The sequence below is a fragment of the Eumetopias jubatus genome, unplaced genomic scaffold (assembly GCF_037043125.1).
Source record: "Eumetopias jubatus isolate StellerSeaLion01/CBP00866 unplaced genomic scaffold, mEumJub1_p1.0 scaffold_6, whole genome shotgun sequence".
NCBI classification, from domain to species: Eukaryota; Metazoa; Chordata; class Mammalia; order Carnivora; family Otariidae; genus Eumetopias; species Eumetopias jubatus.
Window position 1 is genome coordinate 81,789,724 of NW_028274812.1, and position 16,719 is coordinate 81,806,442.

The window sequence follows — 16,719 nt, forward strand, 5'->3', positions numbered from 1 at the left end:
TTTCTAATTATGTATCTTAGAGAGTTGTTTTCCCCTCATCTTGGGTAAAGGATTTATCAGCTGTGAAGACAAAGCAGCTAGCAGTTGGGTCAGGTTTCACCTGGGCCTTACATATTTCTGTATAATCCATTTCAGACCTTAAAGAGATGCATATTTGTAGGCAGAACAAAATGAAGAAAAAAAGTAAAAGAGGTTTATTATACTTTTCCAAATTACCCTGAGACCACTAAAGTACAGTTACCTAAAGAGTTCAGCAGCTAGGAAAAAGCTGAGGGCCAAATAAAATCCCCAGCTGGAAGAGACATTTAGTTGAGTCAGGGATAAAATGACCTCTGAATTAGCCATCACCAAGGCAGGATGAAGTCATGTGGGGCCGGGTAGGGGATGCTAAGCAGGACCAACCTCCCGGAAAACAGGACCCTCTTTAAACTAGAAATCCCTCTTAGTGCCATGATTAAACTGCAGTAGATGACCTTGACTTCCACTGCTCCACAATAGGCCCATTATATGCTGGGCTGGGCCCTGCGGTTATTAAGGCAGATCTGGTCGGGTCCTGGCCTGGGTGCAGGCTCCAGTTCTAACCTGGTTCCCGGCCTGCCCGGACCCGGTTCTGATACGGTCACTGCTTCCTCCCGCAGATCCCTTCATGCGGCTGTGAGCTTGGAGGCCGAGCATGCGGACCAGGCTTCCCCCAGCGCTTGCCGCCCTGGGCGCGGCCCTGCTCCTGTCTTCCATTGAGGCAGAAGGTAAATTGCTCTTCCTTCCCCCTCCCTCGGTGACAATGTAGAATTCTAGAAAGGACAAAGCAAACGATCTTGCCACTATTGCTTGCTCTGTTTTCCCTGTACTGCGTCTTTCCTCCGGACGTTTCTCTCCTCTAAGAGAAACGCCCCCTTCTCCTGAGGTCTGTCCATGTTCCAGCTCTCAGGTCCAGCTCTTTCGCATTCTGCTTAATCCATTCCGTACAGTGCTGTGTGGTCTCCTTGCGCTTGTCCCTGCGGTGTGCTGTCCACACTGCCACCTACACTGCTGCCTTCCGAGAGGACCAGCCGTCCGGGAGGGGGCGACAGCTGCACCCAGCTCTCCGAACAGGACGCCTCCTGGTGCTACCCGGGAGCCCCGGAGCGCGGGCGCGCTCGCTCGCGTGGCTGTTCACCACCTGGCTCGGGGCTGCGACCTCGGGGACAGCATGAAATAAAGGATTCCAACAGTGCCGGCTCTGCGCCTCTGTGTGTTTTGTGGGGAGCTCAGTCGTTGAGGCGGGCGGTGCAGGCGAACGAGGTGGCTGCCAAACAGCCTAGAGGATGGGTGGCAAGCAGAGATCCGGACCCAGAATGTGTTCTCGTGGCCCAGGGTCACTGCTGTCCCTGTTTGGTTTGCGGGGCTCGGAGGAACGTGGCTCAGGCCCAGCCCCGCGCCGACAGCTTGGGTCTGCATCAAGGTTTCCAACCCAGGAAGCAAGTGGGCGCCAGGCAAGCCAGGCTCTCTGTCCCTCCCTTCTTCCCTCCCGCATCAGACCTGAGTGGAGTCGGTCCGGGGCGACATGGGTGTCGTGGTCCCCAGGTCTGCAAAACGGCTACGCCCTGTAGAAAATGAAGGACCTTTGCGAGATTTTTCAACCTCACTTTTATTCTTTTTGCTGTGTGCCCTCAATACCCTCATTTCTCAGTATTTATTTAAAAAGTTATTTCTGTATATTAACCTAGTGAGAGCTTGTGTTCCCTCAAGTTATCATTCGAGACCTGACAAACTAGAGTTATTGTTCTGCAAGGTAAATCGGGTAATACCATAACAGACATCTTAATTTTTTTTTTCCCAATGAAAATGCCCCTGATGGAGTTAAGGGAGGAAAGAAATGCGTGGGGCAGCTGTGGGAATTCTAGAGTGGATGGTACTTTTTTAGAAGTTGTGGGAAAGGAGAGCCGGCTCATGAAGTACTGCGATTTTAAAAAACTTTCTGTTGTGTTTGATTTTCCACTTCAGGAGGGCAGATACAAAAAAAAAAAAAAAAAAAAAAAAGAAAGAAAAGAAAAAAAAGAAAAAAGAAAAAGAAAAAAAGAAAGAAAGAAAGAAAGAAGATTAGGAAAAACAGAGAGGTTCCAACTTTTGTGGGCTGCTTAGAAAAGTGACAGAAGCTTGCTGCTCTTCTTATCTGACCACTCCTGTGTGAATGTGGAGGCTTTTCAGAGAGGCTTCTGTGAAGTAATACTCAGATGAGGTTGCCTTTAATGTTCCTCTTTATGTCGTTGTTAGGAAGGAATTTTATTTGAGGAGCTTCTGGAAGCCCTACTAAAGATATTTTTAGATAATTCACTGAAGTGGCCTATTTATTGCTCATTAAGAAAATACTTATTTGAAAATCAGAAAGATTTGAGAATTCTTAGGAAAAGAATTAGGTTGGAAATGATGTAAGTGGAAAAAATCCATTCTCAATTGGATAATGGCTGGTTAGCAAAGTGCAGTTAAAGAGAACATTTTAACATTGTGTGTCAACTATAGAGCAATAACAAAAAGAAGAGAACATTTTACTGTCTACATTACTGGTTATTTCCGTATTTCTCACATTTTATCTTTTCAATCTGGTGCTTTCCTAAGCTGTGTCTTTCTTGTCTCCCACCTCCTTAGGGTCAGCATTTAATAATTATATTTTAATGAGATTCATTTTTTTGGCCTTATTCTCTAGTTTGCTGCTGTCAAAAAGAAATATATTGTAAGCCACAATAGCAAGCCACATGTGTAACTTAAAATTTTCTGGTTGCCACATTAAAAAAGGGAAAAGAACCAAGAGACATTACTCTTTATAGTATGTTTAACTTAACCCACTATATCCACCATGTTATCACTTCAACATGTAATCAATATAAAAATTTCTAGTGTGATATTTTACAGTTTTGTACTAAGTCTTTGAAATTGGGTATGTATTTTACACTTGCAGTGTGTTTCATTTTGAACTGGCCACATTTCAAGTGCTTGATAGCCCCATGTGGCTGGTGGCTCCCATATTGGACAGCACAGCTTGGGTATTCACTACCAACTAAGTGGTCCCACGAGCTTGTGAAGGGCTAAAAAAATTTGTGGCCAAAGCCTTTCTGGGTACAATGGCTGGAAAGAAAATTTCTTGGAAACATTGGGGGGCATTTCAAAATTTCAGCTGGCGCCCCTGTTTCCTGCTATGTCATTTTGAACTGAGTTGTAAATTGGCCATAGTTACTTTTTTTTCCCTTTTACAATGTCATGCTTGAACTCTTGAATTCATACTATTTTCCAACCAATTTCTATTTACTTAACTTTTTATATGTTGAAAACAATACCTTTTTCGATATTAATTAAAAGCTTTTGGCATACATTTTTTATCTCCTCTTTTTTATTGTGGTACCACTCTCCTCCTGCTCTTTTCCTTCTATCTGCTTGTACAAGGAACTTTATTTTTCATAATATAGTATTTTGTCTTATGGAAATAAGGGTGAAATTGATTTTTTCTGGCCTTTAGTATTTGTAATTTTTAGCTTATTGGCCTTGAACTTGGCCAGTGTTCTGTATGACCCAGAATGTATGAATCATTTTTGGTTCATGTATCATAGAGTATGTTAATTGCCATTTAGAAAACCTAACACTTTGCATTTAAAGGTTAATGGCCAGTGTTACCTGAGAATTAGACACCTTTCTAATTAATCTAGAATTCAAGATGAACATGTCTTGTGAAAAACAGGGTTTTAATTTTAGTAAGTTTGACTTGTATTTATAATTTATGAGAAATAACTGGATATTATCAATTGACCAGTGAGTTGAGGCCATTAAAGACAAGCTTTAATTGTCTTGTGTCTAGGTTAAAAGGCTAGTTAATATATATTTCTATAGTTCTGTGCCTATGTTTATCTGATAATACTGTGTCATAACAGAAATTTTGGACTATAGGGCAAGTTACAGATCATCTATTCTAATTTTCTCATTTGCAAATGGGAAATGAGGAAGAGAGGCTAAATAACTAATGTAGTTACTTTAGGACAAGGTACAGATGAGACCTAGGTTTTCTTGTCTTGCTTTAGTGCTAGTTTGCCTACACTGTGCTTCTTCCTTGAAAACTGGTCAACCATGAAAGAACACATTTTGTAATGTGTACAGAATAATCCATCACTTGCTAGGTCTTGCCAGTTCATCAAGACAATATTTTGGTATTATGTTTTGCTTTATCTCTAACATACTTTGTATGTTACCAAAACTTATTAGAATATTCTCCTATCTGTCCATCTTTCCATCCATCCATTCATCTCTGCACGGTTCGTAAATTTCCTTTTGGTTGACATAATGAAAAAAACTGTTTGTCAAATATATATCAAGATAGATACTTTAGATTTAAACAAAGTGTGTAAAGTTAATTTGTCAAATTCTATCTATATCTGAACTGGAAATATCTGAATACTACATATTTATTGTTGAACAGGCATCAACTAATTTTTTTTTATAAAATAGAAAATATATAGGTATATATTAATAGGCACCTATATACAAATATTGCTTTCTAAAGTTAGTCATTCATTCAAATATTTCTTCTTCTTTACATTGTATGCTTTGGAGTCCAACTATGGGATCAAAGTTTTGCTGCTTGTTAGCTGTGTTAATCTCTCTGAATTTCACTGACTCATCTGTGAAACAGGGAAAACAGGGCACATTATGCGGGATTGTTATGAGAAGAAAAAGAGACAATATATAAAGTGACTTGTACTTTGCCTATTGTATAGTAGACACTCAGAAAATGCTAACTATAATTATCATTCCTAAAAAGCCCCACATCCTGCCAATTTAGGTAAAAAAATGTCACCAGAATGCAGTTTTTATAGCATAGCTTATTGATGAGGAAAAGCATTGTTCCTAAATGGGAGATTAAAACTACTGGAGTTATGAGTACTTAAAATTTTAGTCTTTTCATTATCGGTATTCAGGTTTTTTGAATATATATCTGATTGCAATATTATTTATTTATAATTTGAGTTCTATTTCTCTTGGTTCAGATTCTCATTCTATGCAACTATGGCTCTCTGCAATCATAATCCCTTGTAGATAGCTCATATTGGAAATATTCTGGCATCTGCATTGTCTCAGGGAACATAGACACAGCTTGTGACAAAGCAATGGCAGTTGTGAATTATTTTTATGCAAAAGAAAAGATTTTCAAAATTAACGAAAATATGTTTTGCATTGATTCAAGTTGACATGGGTCCATACTCACACCTGCTTTGTTATCTTTTTTCATGAAATGAACAAGCAAAAACGTATAACTGGAGTGGCAAGCCTGGAAGGTTTTACATGTGATACAAGTGGCAGGAAGGAAAGTGGAGTGGGCTCTCTGGTGCACACATGCTAGTTGGCCATTCTGTCCTGTTTTTGATTCCCAAGTACCACATCTGAGTTTCTATGAACACCTTAAAATCCTCTGAAATGTTAAAGACTTTTCCCAACAGTCAATTTTTCAGTTTTTCTGGAATCCTGGTCATTTGGAAACCAACAAGGTGGGCCGCTGCTGCCCTTCAGCAGTTTTAACCTAATGTCTGCTGCTTCAGGTCAATTTCCCTGCAAGGTTGGTGGTACTGTTTTTCCATGTACTGATTTTTTTTTTAAAAGCATGCTCAGGCCAGTTGTGTCTGCCTTTGCATTAAATTTGTCCTGAGCCATTGCTACTGGAACAATATTTTATAATGATATTCTTAATACCTTTTGTTCTATTAACATTTGTTGCATGCTTGTTATACTAAGAGATGACTCCAGCTAAACCTTGCAATATAACTACAGACAGCAGAATGTTGAATAATTAAACTATGCATGTAGATTAATAGTCTAATCTCACTGCCTGTGTATGGATAGTAAGAAAATAACATTCATTCCATTGCTAGTATATCCAATGAAAATAAAAAGCCATCTCCTACAGTTGGAAGCAGCAGTTCATCAAAGCAAATGTTTGCTTAATTTGTTTTATTTCCATTAAAATGTGCTATTAATATTACATAAATCCCTAACCCCAGTTAAATTCTGTGACTCATGTCTCAAAGCTACTACTGTATTTCAATTGACCTCTGTGAAAACCTAAAAAGGGATTGTAATCCCTCAAAAGAGATGCAAAGAATCTGACTCACAAGGAATACTTTCAGATTTAAATACCTTAAAAAAAGGATGGCTGAAAGTCATCTTACTTTGTTGACCTACTTCAAGAGTAGTAATTTATAATGCATTGACCATGCACTGACAGTGAGTCAGTACAATGCTGCATGATGAAGCATAAACATTACAGAGAGAATATCATTATAAAATATTTCTGAAACGTCTTTGTGTAATGACTATTGTACATGGAGGCTTTCGTTCATTGTGGGAAACTAAAAACAAGTCAACATTTCATTGACACATGCATGAAGCTGTATAGTTTTGTATGTAAACTACTTCTTTCTGTACTTTTCAGTTATTCCTGTCATTGACTTCTCCAAGTTTTTATGCACAGTCATGTCTTCAGATTGCTGATCCTTCTTCACTGTTTCCTTTAAGTTCTGTAAATAAATGTCCATAAATATATGGTTTGATGTTGTCTTTTCATAATTAACCATCATTTTGTAAAGGACCATACTGGCATTTTAATCTAAAATGCCACTTCTAGTATGGAGTATACCTGCTGCAAAGGAAAATAACAGTGTTGGTTTACACCTTGCAAACATACAGCGTATTGGTGTAAACAGGCAGAATATTAGTTTTATAAATATCTGTATATATACTTTTTATATATTTATAAATTATTGACATCCTTTTTTACTATTTTTGAATATTTGCCCATGTGAATGTGAATATACATTTAAATGTATATTTCCTGTGCAACATAACAGTACTAAATTTCCCATGACTTCTCCCTTTCATTAAATTTCATCTCTGCACAGATTGAGATTTATCAACAAAAATTATAACAAGACAATGATGCAGAGAATCAAAAACATCAGTGATTCTTTTCCACATTATGGGAAAAAAGTTCTATGTCAGTGTTCTAAATTAACTTCTATGGTTATAAGCAGGTTGTGATTTGGCATGCTTATTCAAAATGCTCTCCGCATGTATTGAGATCCCTTTAATTGTTATGTGAATTGTTTGCATATGTGGTTATTATCTGTGATTTCATTGTATTTGTATGTACTTGTATCCAAATATGTTTCTATTATGCTTGATTTTGCTGGCCATTCTTGGATGACCTAGCAACTCAAGAATCAAGAGTGTTTTGTGCTGTCTTCTGTAATATGTATACTCTCTGATGTTTTGTCATATCTTGTCAGCTTTTAATTTTATTCTTATCCAACAAGATATCTTCTATATTTGTTGGAAACAAATTTATGCAAAGACAATTTTAGTAAGCTTTGCTCGACACAATTCTTTATTGATTAAATTGACCACTTTGTGACATTGGAAAATGTAATTGATATCAACTCTCTCTTTTGCAGTTGACCCACCTTCAGACTTGAATTTTAAAATAATAGATGAAAATACTGTTCATATGTCATGGGCAAGACCAGCTGATCCAATTGTGGGTTACAGAATAACAGTGGACCCTACAACAGGTAAGTTTTGAGATTTTGGGGTTTTAAAACAGAGACATCAAAGATGATATAATCCAGTCTTCTCTCCTCCTTCCATTTCATTATGAGAAAGCTGAAGTTTAGAAAACTTTAGGAATTTAGCCAATGTCACCAGATATTTGGTGATCTCAGGTCTCCAGGTTTCCAGCCTAGTACTCACTATTATATTTTTGTAGTGTTGAGCTTTATTAAAATGGTTCACTGTGCTATTAAAAGTGTTATTAAAAGTGGAGTTTTTTTTTTTTGCTTGATCAGAATATTGCTGGTAATATTTGATTTTTATAAAATAGAGTTCTCACTTCTTGATATTCTTCTTGAGTTAGTCTTTTCAATATTTAAAGTGTCAAGTGATGAAGTGAGTTGTTATGCCTTACGCAGTGTCCGACACATTTCAGTACTCAGGAAACATTATTCTGGAATAATGGTGAGCTGCCATGATGGAAGAGAAGAATTTACTTTGGCTAGGTGGATTCCACAGATCCTAGGCTAAGAGTCTTTGAAAAACAAAACAAAACAAAACAAAATAAAAAAACACCTTGTTTTGGTTGTTCTCAGGAGTTATCTCTAGTGTTTATGATGTTGCCCAAGGGTGGAAAATTAATCTCTATTAATTAACTTTCAGTTTTAACATGGAATGGAGAAACAACCATTTCCACTAGCACTGGCCAGGTGGTAGGAAGAAGTCTTATCTGGTTGATAGTAGAGAGGGATGGTATCAATATAATTTATCACTACAGCTGTGTTTAAATATTTATGGCCTTTAAAAATACTAATGATTTAAAATGCTAATTTCTCAAGGAATTGGGAAAAAATTTTTTAATAGGATCTGAGAACTTAAGGGGTCAAGAATTTACTTTTTCTTCTTTGAATTTTTCTCCCCAAATGTACTGGCAGTTAACACATTCATTCATTCCAAAGCAAAAAAGCTGTTGAAAAACAGTTCTATCAGTTTCCATGTGTTGGAAATTACTGACTCCTATACTCCCCGAACTGGCACTGACACCCCCCAACCCGGCAGAGACCCGGTGTCTTGTCTTGCGGGGGCCGTGGTTGGTTCTGCATGCTCCACACTTAAACCAGGAGTGTTTCTCAGGGTTTTATTATACTACCTGTTACTTTTCTTGATTATTTCTGTTTTGTTTTTTGTTTTTTAAAGATTATTTATTTATTTAATTGACAGAGAGAGCAAGATCGCGAGAACAGGAACACAAGCAGGGGGAGTGGGAGAGGAAGTAACAGGCTTCCTGCTGAGCAGGGAGCCCGGTGTGGGGCTGGATCCCAGGACCCTGGGATCATGACCTGAGCCAAAGGCAGAGGCGTAATGACTGAGCCACCCAGGCACCCCTTGATTATTTCTGTTTTGATGAAAATTTAATATAATATAAAAATCCTAGCAGGCACTTAGTCCCTAGGAACTACTGTTTCCTGATTGAAGAATGAGCATAATCTAGAAGGGAGTACATAGCTGTCAATATATAAGTATATACCTAGTATACTGTATTTTGAAATGTTTGATATCTAGTTAAGTCAATTCAGAGGACTGTGGCTACCCATTAATGTATGCAACCATTTGAGGATGGAGAATGCATTTCTTCCACACAGATTGCTTCCCACTACAGCTTAATTTTAACCTATGGTGTTTGTTGTTCTTGAGTTGATTTTCATCCCCTATTTGCCTTCCTTCACTCTCCTCCAGCACATAATTTAAAATTAAATTATTTTCTGTTTTATGTCTCATTTATGAAATAATTTTGTTACTACCATTCACCTTCAGAAACAATGGGAGATTTTGGTTTGATATTCTGGTATATCTTTATTCCAGAGGAATCCTTGAGTCCTCAAACAAATATTGAATATGATTATCATAAGTAAATGCTATGCCAGTCCATTTGTAGAATTTCAAAGTTTTGGTTTCAGAAGATAGAAGAAGATAATGTTTGGATGTTCTGAAAAAATGTATATATATATTTAATTTTTTAAATTTTGAGTATATCTGGGAATTACATTATATTGTATCATGTTATATGTGAAAGATATTTTTTTGCATTCATATTTTCCTTTCTGTATTTCCAGATGGGCCCACTAAAGAATTTACCCTTGCAGCTAGTACCACTGAAACTTTATTATCAGACCTTATACCTGAAATAGAGTATGTGGTGACAATCACTTCATATGATGAAGTAGAAGAAAGTGTACCTGTTATAGGACAATTAACAAGTAAGCACACATATAAAGTACCTTTATGCCTTTTATTTTGCAGAAGATTTCTCCAACTTTCAGGTTTAATTTGTTATGCAGAGTTACTTTGTATCAGTATTCTTTCTATGATCCTAGTCATTTGTGGATGTTAATAATTCATTCTTGATTTATAACCCTGGTCTTTGGAAGCAGCAGGAATGTTATGAGTGAAAACTATTAAAAACATTAAACTTTGCCAGGCAACAATGTCAATGTCTTTTTGAAATATATCTAAAATCTCACTAAAGATAATTTATTTGCAAGGCATTGCTTATTTGGCAGTATTTTCTGAGCAGCTGGGCATGGATCATATATTTAAAGACAGTGGTGGAAAACAATATATATTTTTTTAGGAAGTATTTGTACGGGTTCATTTCTTTTTGTAATAATCAGGTTTTGACTCAGTTCAAACAGGTGGTCCGACAAAGCCAGGTGAGAAGAAACCTGGAAAACCAATGATACAAAGTAAGTATTTCCCTTAATATTTTTGCTCAGATTTATAGAAGTTACAAGTGTAATATAAAGAAAATGTTCCAACTATATCCATACTTTGAATTTATTCACTTAATAATTTCTATAGGTATTATCTAGGAGAAATATGGACAATATAATAGTAATATATGACTAAACAATTATACTACTTACATTCTGAGTTTCTAGTCAATTTTTCATTCTATTTACTAAATATTCATTTTACTGAGAGTAAACTGTGAATTGGTGTGTATCTACATTTTTTTTTTTTTGCAGAATTTTGGCAGTAGGTGAAAAACAAAGCTCACCACTAGACAACTCATTTCTCAAAGACAAATCAATAGAAATAGGGATATATGAGGAATACAAAGCCAGAACACCAGAGAGATGCCCTCCTTGTGTTTGAAGAGTTTTTTGCCATGAAAATATATTTCTAAATCTCTGGATGTGTTATGCTCACCTCTGTGGTATTTACATGCCTTTCATTGATGGCAGTGTCACCATTTCCAGTGTCTGTAAGACATCTCTGGTAACACGTGGGTCTTAACATATCTAAAGAATAGTACACATTTTCCAGAGATGATGTTGGGGTGAGAGATGGGAGTGGAGTCTTATGCAGTTTGAAACAAATTTCCTGGTCATTCTGATACATTCTGGGCCCACCTCTATTACTATTTCACCTACACAAAGAATCATGGAGGCAAATTAGAAAAGAAAAAGGCACGAGAAACGCTGTTTACAGTGTTATTTATTTATTTATTTATTATGTTCTTTATAGTATACAAATGGGAGCCCAACCCCAAACAAAACAAGATACACAATGATCCTTGGTGCACTTGTAACCAAATAAAAGGGATTTTATTCAATCTAGGTTTGACAATTTGTAACCTCTTGCTTCCTTTGTCTTCTATTGCTTCTTCTGACTTACTTGGATGGACCCTTAAGGGGTTTCTTGGACTTCTCATTTGCCACCTTATAAAGGTTGGATTTATAACCCAGGAGGACAATAAAAAGATTTGAATACAAAGTCCCCTTTATCTGAAATTTTTCCCTACAAATGCCTGTTTATCATTCTTTCTGATGTCTGATAATCTGAAATGAATTTTGTAGTATGCAGTTATAATGCTAATATTTTCCCTGAACCGTTGATATTTATTCTAAATCAAAGCATTATACCAAATATTGACTATTTAATAGACTTAAATGGGCCCATTAAATGGTGTGCAAAAATTATTTAGGCATGCAACTTGTGATTTAGCTTGCAAAATTTTCCAGGACCCTTTCCTTCTCTTTGTAGCCAAGTATTTCTTTTATTATCTACCAACTGATTACAAAGATGAAAACATCTTTGTAATTCTTCAGAAAATTCACTTAGTGTTGCCTTTCAATACACATTTTCATGAAAATCAGCTTGTTTTCCTTCTGACTGTGGAGAAAAAGAAAGATATGGTGTTCATTTATAAAAGCCAATCATTGCATTTAAAGATATACTATGCCTTTTTTACTTTTGAATGGAAATATTTTTCTACTCTTTGTTTTGTAAAAGTAGGTTTTAGATGTCAAATTTAAATAGACCGATAATTAGGACAGTAAGATATTTTTGACTATCTTGAGTCATATTTATGCTTCTTTTTACATCTTTTTTTTTAAGATTTTATTTATTTATTTGAGAGAGAGAGTGAGAGAGCATGAGCTGGGGGGGTTGGGGAGGGGCAGAAAAAGAGAGAGGGAGAAGGGAGCCCCAATGCAGAGCTCGATGCAGAGCTCGATCCTATGACCCTGGGATCACGACCTGAGCCGAAGGCAGACACCTAACTGACTGAGCCACCTAGGGCCCCCATGCTTCTTTTTACTTCTGTTAGACTCTATTAACCCTCTAGACTAACCCACTACAAACTTTAGACAATTATATTCTAAAATGCAGGAAAATTTTAGAAAGATTTTCCCCTTTCTTCCACTTAAATACATCTGCTTGAATAGGACAGCAATTGTTTTGTATTTATTGCTAAATACCAAGGATTGAAGACACTGCTCATTTTGTATATCGCCCAGATGTTTTGCGTAATTTGTGCTCAGAGAGAAGAGGAAAAGGATGTTGTTTATAAAAACAGGTTGACAGCATGAATACCTTGGTCACATGCTCTTGGAGAGTAGGCCATGTATCTATTTATCTCTTCTTGCACAATGTCTTATATAGTAATTTAGAGCCATATAGTTCCACAAATGCATCTTAATGAAGGCCCTGAAAATGCTTCTTTGTTTGTTAATAAAATGTTATATTCTTTTGTGCATGTCAGTTGTGGGCGAAGACCAATTTGAATATGTTCTAATGAACAAAATGATTTAAGGAGACAACAGTTTTTCAGCGTTAGTTTGTATTCATTAAAGGTGGGTATAGTTAAGAATACATCATTTAGAACTATATCAAATGTATTTCAGAATGCTCTGTCAGTGCCTGGACTGATCTAGTGTTCCTCGTGGATGGCTCATGGAGTGTGGGAAGAAATAATTTTAAGTACATTTTAGACTTTATCGGGGCTCTTGTGTCTGCTTTTGACATCGGAGAAGAGAAGACAAGGGTTGGCGTTGTTCAGTACAGCTCTGATACCAGGACTGAATTTAACTTAAGTCAGTACTACCAAAGGGATGACCTTCTTGCTGCAATTAAAACAATTCCGTACAAAGGTGGCAACACAATGACGGGTATGTTTTACAAATTTTATTATTGTTGAAAATAAATGAAATACCTGTTTGGGGAAGAAATCAAACATGGCACCATTTTCATACCTTAAACAATCTTGAAATTAATCACGTGGTTTTTTACTTTGGCAAAACTGTGTGGTAAGGAGTGAATGAACATGTTTCTTTTGCACTTCAGGGGATGCCATTGATTACTTAATTAAAAATACTTTCACGGAATCTGCTGGAGCAAGAGTTGGCTTTCCTAAAGTGGCAATTATTATTACGGATGGCAAATCGCAAGATGAAGTGGAAATTCCAGCAAGAGAGCTTCGAAATATAGGGGTTGAAGTTTTCTCTTTGGGTAGGCCACATTTGGTTAAGTATTTTCTCTTTAGACCTACCTCAATACCTAATGCTTATGAAGAGGAAAGGTGGATTCCTTAAGGAAGGATGCTATTAGAAGTGTTTAGTGCATTTTATAGTGTAGTGTTAAACCATGTCATCTTTGAGTAAAAATTCTGCTTATGTATTTCTCTCGTATAACTCCCTTAGCCTATGCATTGTGAGGTGGTATTCATATTTTTGCCAGCCCTCTCTACTTTTCAAAGAACGCCGGGCCAGGGATTCTAATAAAGATCCTCCTTGTATTACCATTAAGTGCTTTTTTAAATGTGTTTCCTATATTATGTAATACTTGAAGAATTTGGAGAGTTCCAGCTCATTCAGGACTCTGGAAGCAAAAAGTATTATCTTTACAGATGGCAGGGACAAATGATGGCATGGTTAGGATGAGAGCCTGCTCTGTTTTATTAACCATTCATTTTCCTTTTTGGCTGGCCACTTTCTGTGAAATTATAAAATGCCTTTGTCATTTGAACAGTCGCACATTCGTGACGAAGCAAAGCAATTCTGGTTTATGACTAAATAAGGACTTACAACTGTCTTTACTTTCGAAGGACTGAGAAAGCAAAGAACTTCCCTAATTCAGCACATTTTTCTTTTCAATATATCCTTGTCCTTTTGTTTTTGAAGGCATTAAAGCTGCAGATGCAAAAGAACTCAAACAAATCGCCTCCACACCTTCATTAAACCATGTTTTCAATGTGGCCAACTTTGATGCAATTGTGGATATTCAGAATGAGATCATCTCCCAGGTGTGCTCTGGTGTTGATGAACAACTTGGTGAATTGGTTAGTGGAGAAGAAGGTGAGTGAATTGTTCCGTGTTCCCCTGTGTTAACCTTTTCCATTATTTGATAGCTTTTATAGATTTACAGGTAGTCTAAAAGGAGACACATTTACTCAAACACATCTTTGGTCATTCTCCAATTGTATACTCCATTATATGGTTTTTCAGTAACTCAACTGGTTGATATCTTTTCATTGTTCCCCCTCCCCCAGTAGAACATGAAATAAAATCCTTAAAAGTCTTTTTTGGAGAAGTTTGACTTGCCCTTTTTCTCTGAGACCATTTTGTGCATGTTGAGTGTCCATAATTATGCTATCCAGGTACTTGCTTTAATGCTCTTGCACTCCGATGTAAACATTGACAGGCTGGGAAGACATGTATTTTAGCACACAGCAACATCAACTAATGGGAACACTTTCTATTAAATGGTGAAACAAAAAGATTTTCTATCATTCTCTGCATGTTTTCAAAACTTTTAAGAATAATTCAAAGATCAGTTTGATCCTTCCATATCTGGAAAATCTTCCCATTTCTATCAGTTATTGCTTCTAAATACATGGGAGAAAGAAAAGACATTTCAGAAGACATTTCATCAACATCCTTTTGGACATTAAAAAGTCACAGTTTCCATGATTGTTCTCCTTTTAGCCTGAGAATTGACAAGTGATTAAAGATAAGTTCTAAATAGCTACATCTTCAGTCATATAAACTCTTTAATCTCCAAACCCCAAATATTTTGGCAATGTTCGCTGGCTCTGATTCTGTTTCAGAACCCTTCTCATTACTTCATGGGCTCCAAGCCTTTTTCTTTGTTTTACTGCCTAATGTCCGATTTTTTGCTTAGTGTGATTACAAAATTGACCCCTTCACCCCACTTTCCCCTGATTAACCTCTCTTTACTTAGTCTTTTAAACATTCTAATGCTGACCTGTTTTCCCTAGGGTGTATGTGTGAGGGTAGACCAAACGTCCGTCCTGCCACTGTTTGAAATCTGCTTGTATGAGGTGCATTGTGGGTGTTGATGCTGTTCCTTGGGGCCTCTCTTTCTTCCTGGCTTAGCCTGTGACTTGTTTTCCCTGTACTGTCTCTGCATCCCACAAAAGTTTTGGCCAAACATCCAGTTGGCACATCTGTTTCTCCCCCTTGCCCCCCACTACTTGTCCCTTTTTAGACATCATTTTTATGCACTCCGTATGAATGCCTTTTTGAGGAGGCTGTGAGGAGACTTGTGCCTGTTTGATCATCCACTTCTTGCAGGATGAGATTAAAAAAAATTGAAGTATAAATTCTTGGAAGTTAGTTCCACTGATAAATGTAAAAGTGTGAAAATTTGGTCTGAAATATCTTAAAATACTTTATGTTATTTGTTAAGTACATGATTATGTTTCTATGTTGTGTAAGGATAGAAATGTTTTAGATGATCGATATTTCCTTGTTAGTATACATGTTATAAACCATTGAGTCCCTCTTGGTGGCATTATGAACATAGTTGAACATTTTTTCTTGGCTTAAAATAAGTGAGAATAAAATTGTCTAACATTATAAGAAGTTGTTTAAGAGCTGCTGAACCCTTTATCTTATGTATTATAAAGTGTCTTTTAAAGATTATATTTTAGTCTTTATAATATCATTAAAAGAGAAAAAGAATTGAGTAAGTCATTGATTTAACAAACATTTATCAAGTGCCTACTTTGGTACCTAAGAATAAAGACAATGAGTAAAATATGAAAACCAGAGTGGATGGAAATCTTGGTCCCAGAGAGTTAGGCATCAGATGTCTTATTATTAATTTCCTCCAATGACTTTCTCTTCCTCTAATTTTCTCAGCTCCCTGACTAAAAATCAGGCACTGAGCCTCTTTTGGTTTTGGATAGGTATAGGTGGAAGTGGAGAGTTGGGATTAGGCAACTCTTCTTGACTAATTCATGATTAATTTGGATAAGGAGAATTGAATGTCCAAACCTAAAGGTTGTATCTCACTTTTTTTTTTAATAGTTTATTTATTTAGGTAATCTCTACACCCAGAGTGGGGCTTGAACTCATGACCCGGAGATCAAGAGTCATAGGCTCCTCCATTTGAGCCAGCCAGGCACCCCTAAATCTCACTGTTTTTAATCACTGTTCTGCTTGTTACTTTGTAGTTATTGAACCTCCTGCAAATTTGGTTGCCATGGAAGTCTCATCAAAATACATTAAGCTGAGTTGGAGTCCATCTCCTAGCCCAGTGACTGGCTATAAAGTCCTTCTTACACCAATGACTGCTGGAAGCCGACAGCACGCTCTCAGTGTGGGGCCTCAGACTACCACGCTCAGTGTTCGTGACCTTTCAGCAGACACAGGATACCAGATCAGTGTTTCAGCCATGAAGGGACTGACATCCAGCGAACCCATTTCAATTATGGAGAAGACTCAGCCAATGAAAGTTCAAGTGGGTAAGTGAATAGGTCTATCACTGGGTTTGGTATATGTGATGGTCTGTTTGACAGTATGTCTTACTGGTTCAGGTTTAGTTTCAAAATATTTGCAATGGTTTTCTTTT

At 36.8% G+C, this 16,719-nt stretch overlaps 1 protein-coding gene across 1 annotated transcript in view; it reads left to right on the top strand.

Moving 5' to 3' along the window:
* The first annotated feature begins 673 nt into the window (after positions 1-673).
* COL12A1 (collagen type XII alpha 1 chain) overlaps positions 674-16,719 on the top strand; it is a 111,805-nt gene continuing 95,759 nt past the window's right edge. Inside the window, exons 1-8 of the mRNA XM_028097677.2 lie at positions 674-746; positions 7,467-7,583; positions 9,675-9,818; positions 10,245-10,304; positions 12,750-13,013; positions 13,189-13,353; positions 14,025-14,198; positions 16,322-16,612. Of these exons, the coding sequence (XP_027953478.1) occupies positions 674-746; positions 7,467-7,583; positions 9,675-9,818; positions 10,245-10,304; positions 12,750-13,013; positions 13,189-13,353; positions 14,025-14,198; positions 16,322-16,612 (1,288 nt within the window). The remainder of the gene's footprint in view (positions 747-7,466; positions 7,584-9,674; positions 9,819-10,244; positions 10,305-12,749; positions 13,014-13,188; positions 13,354-14,024; positions 14,199-16,321; positions 16,613-16,719) is intronic.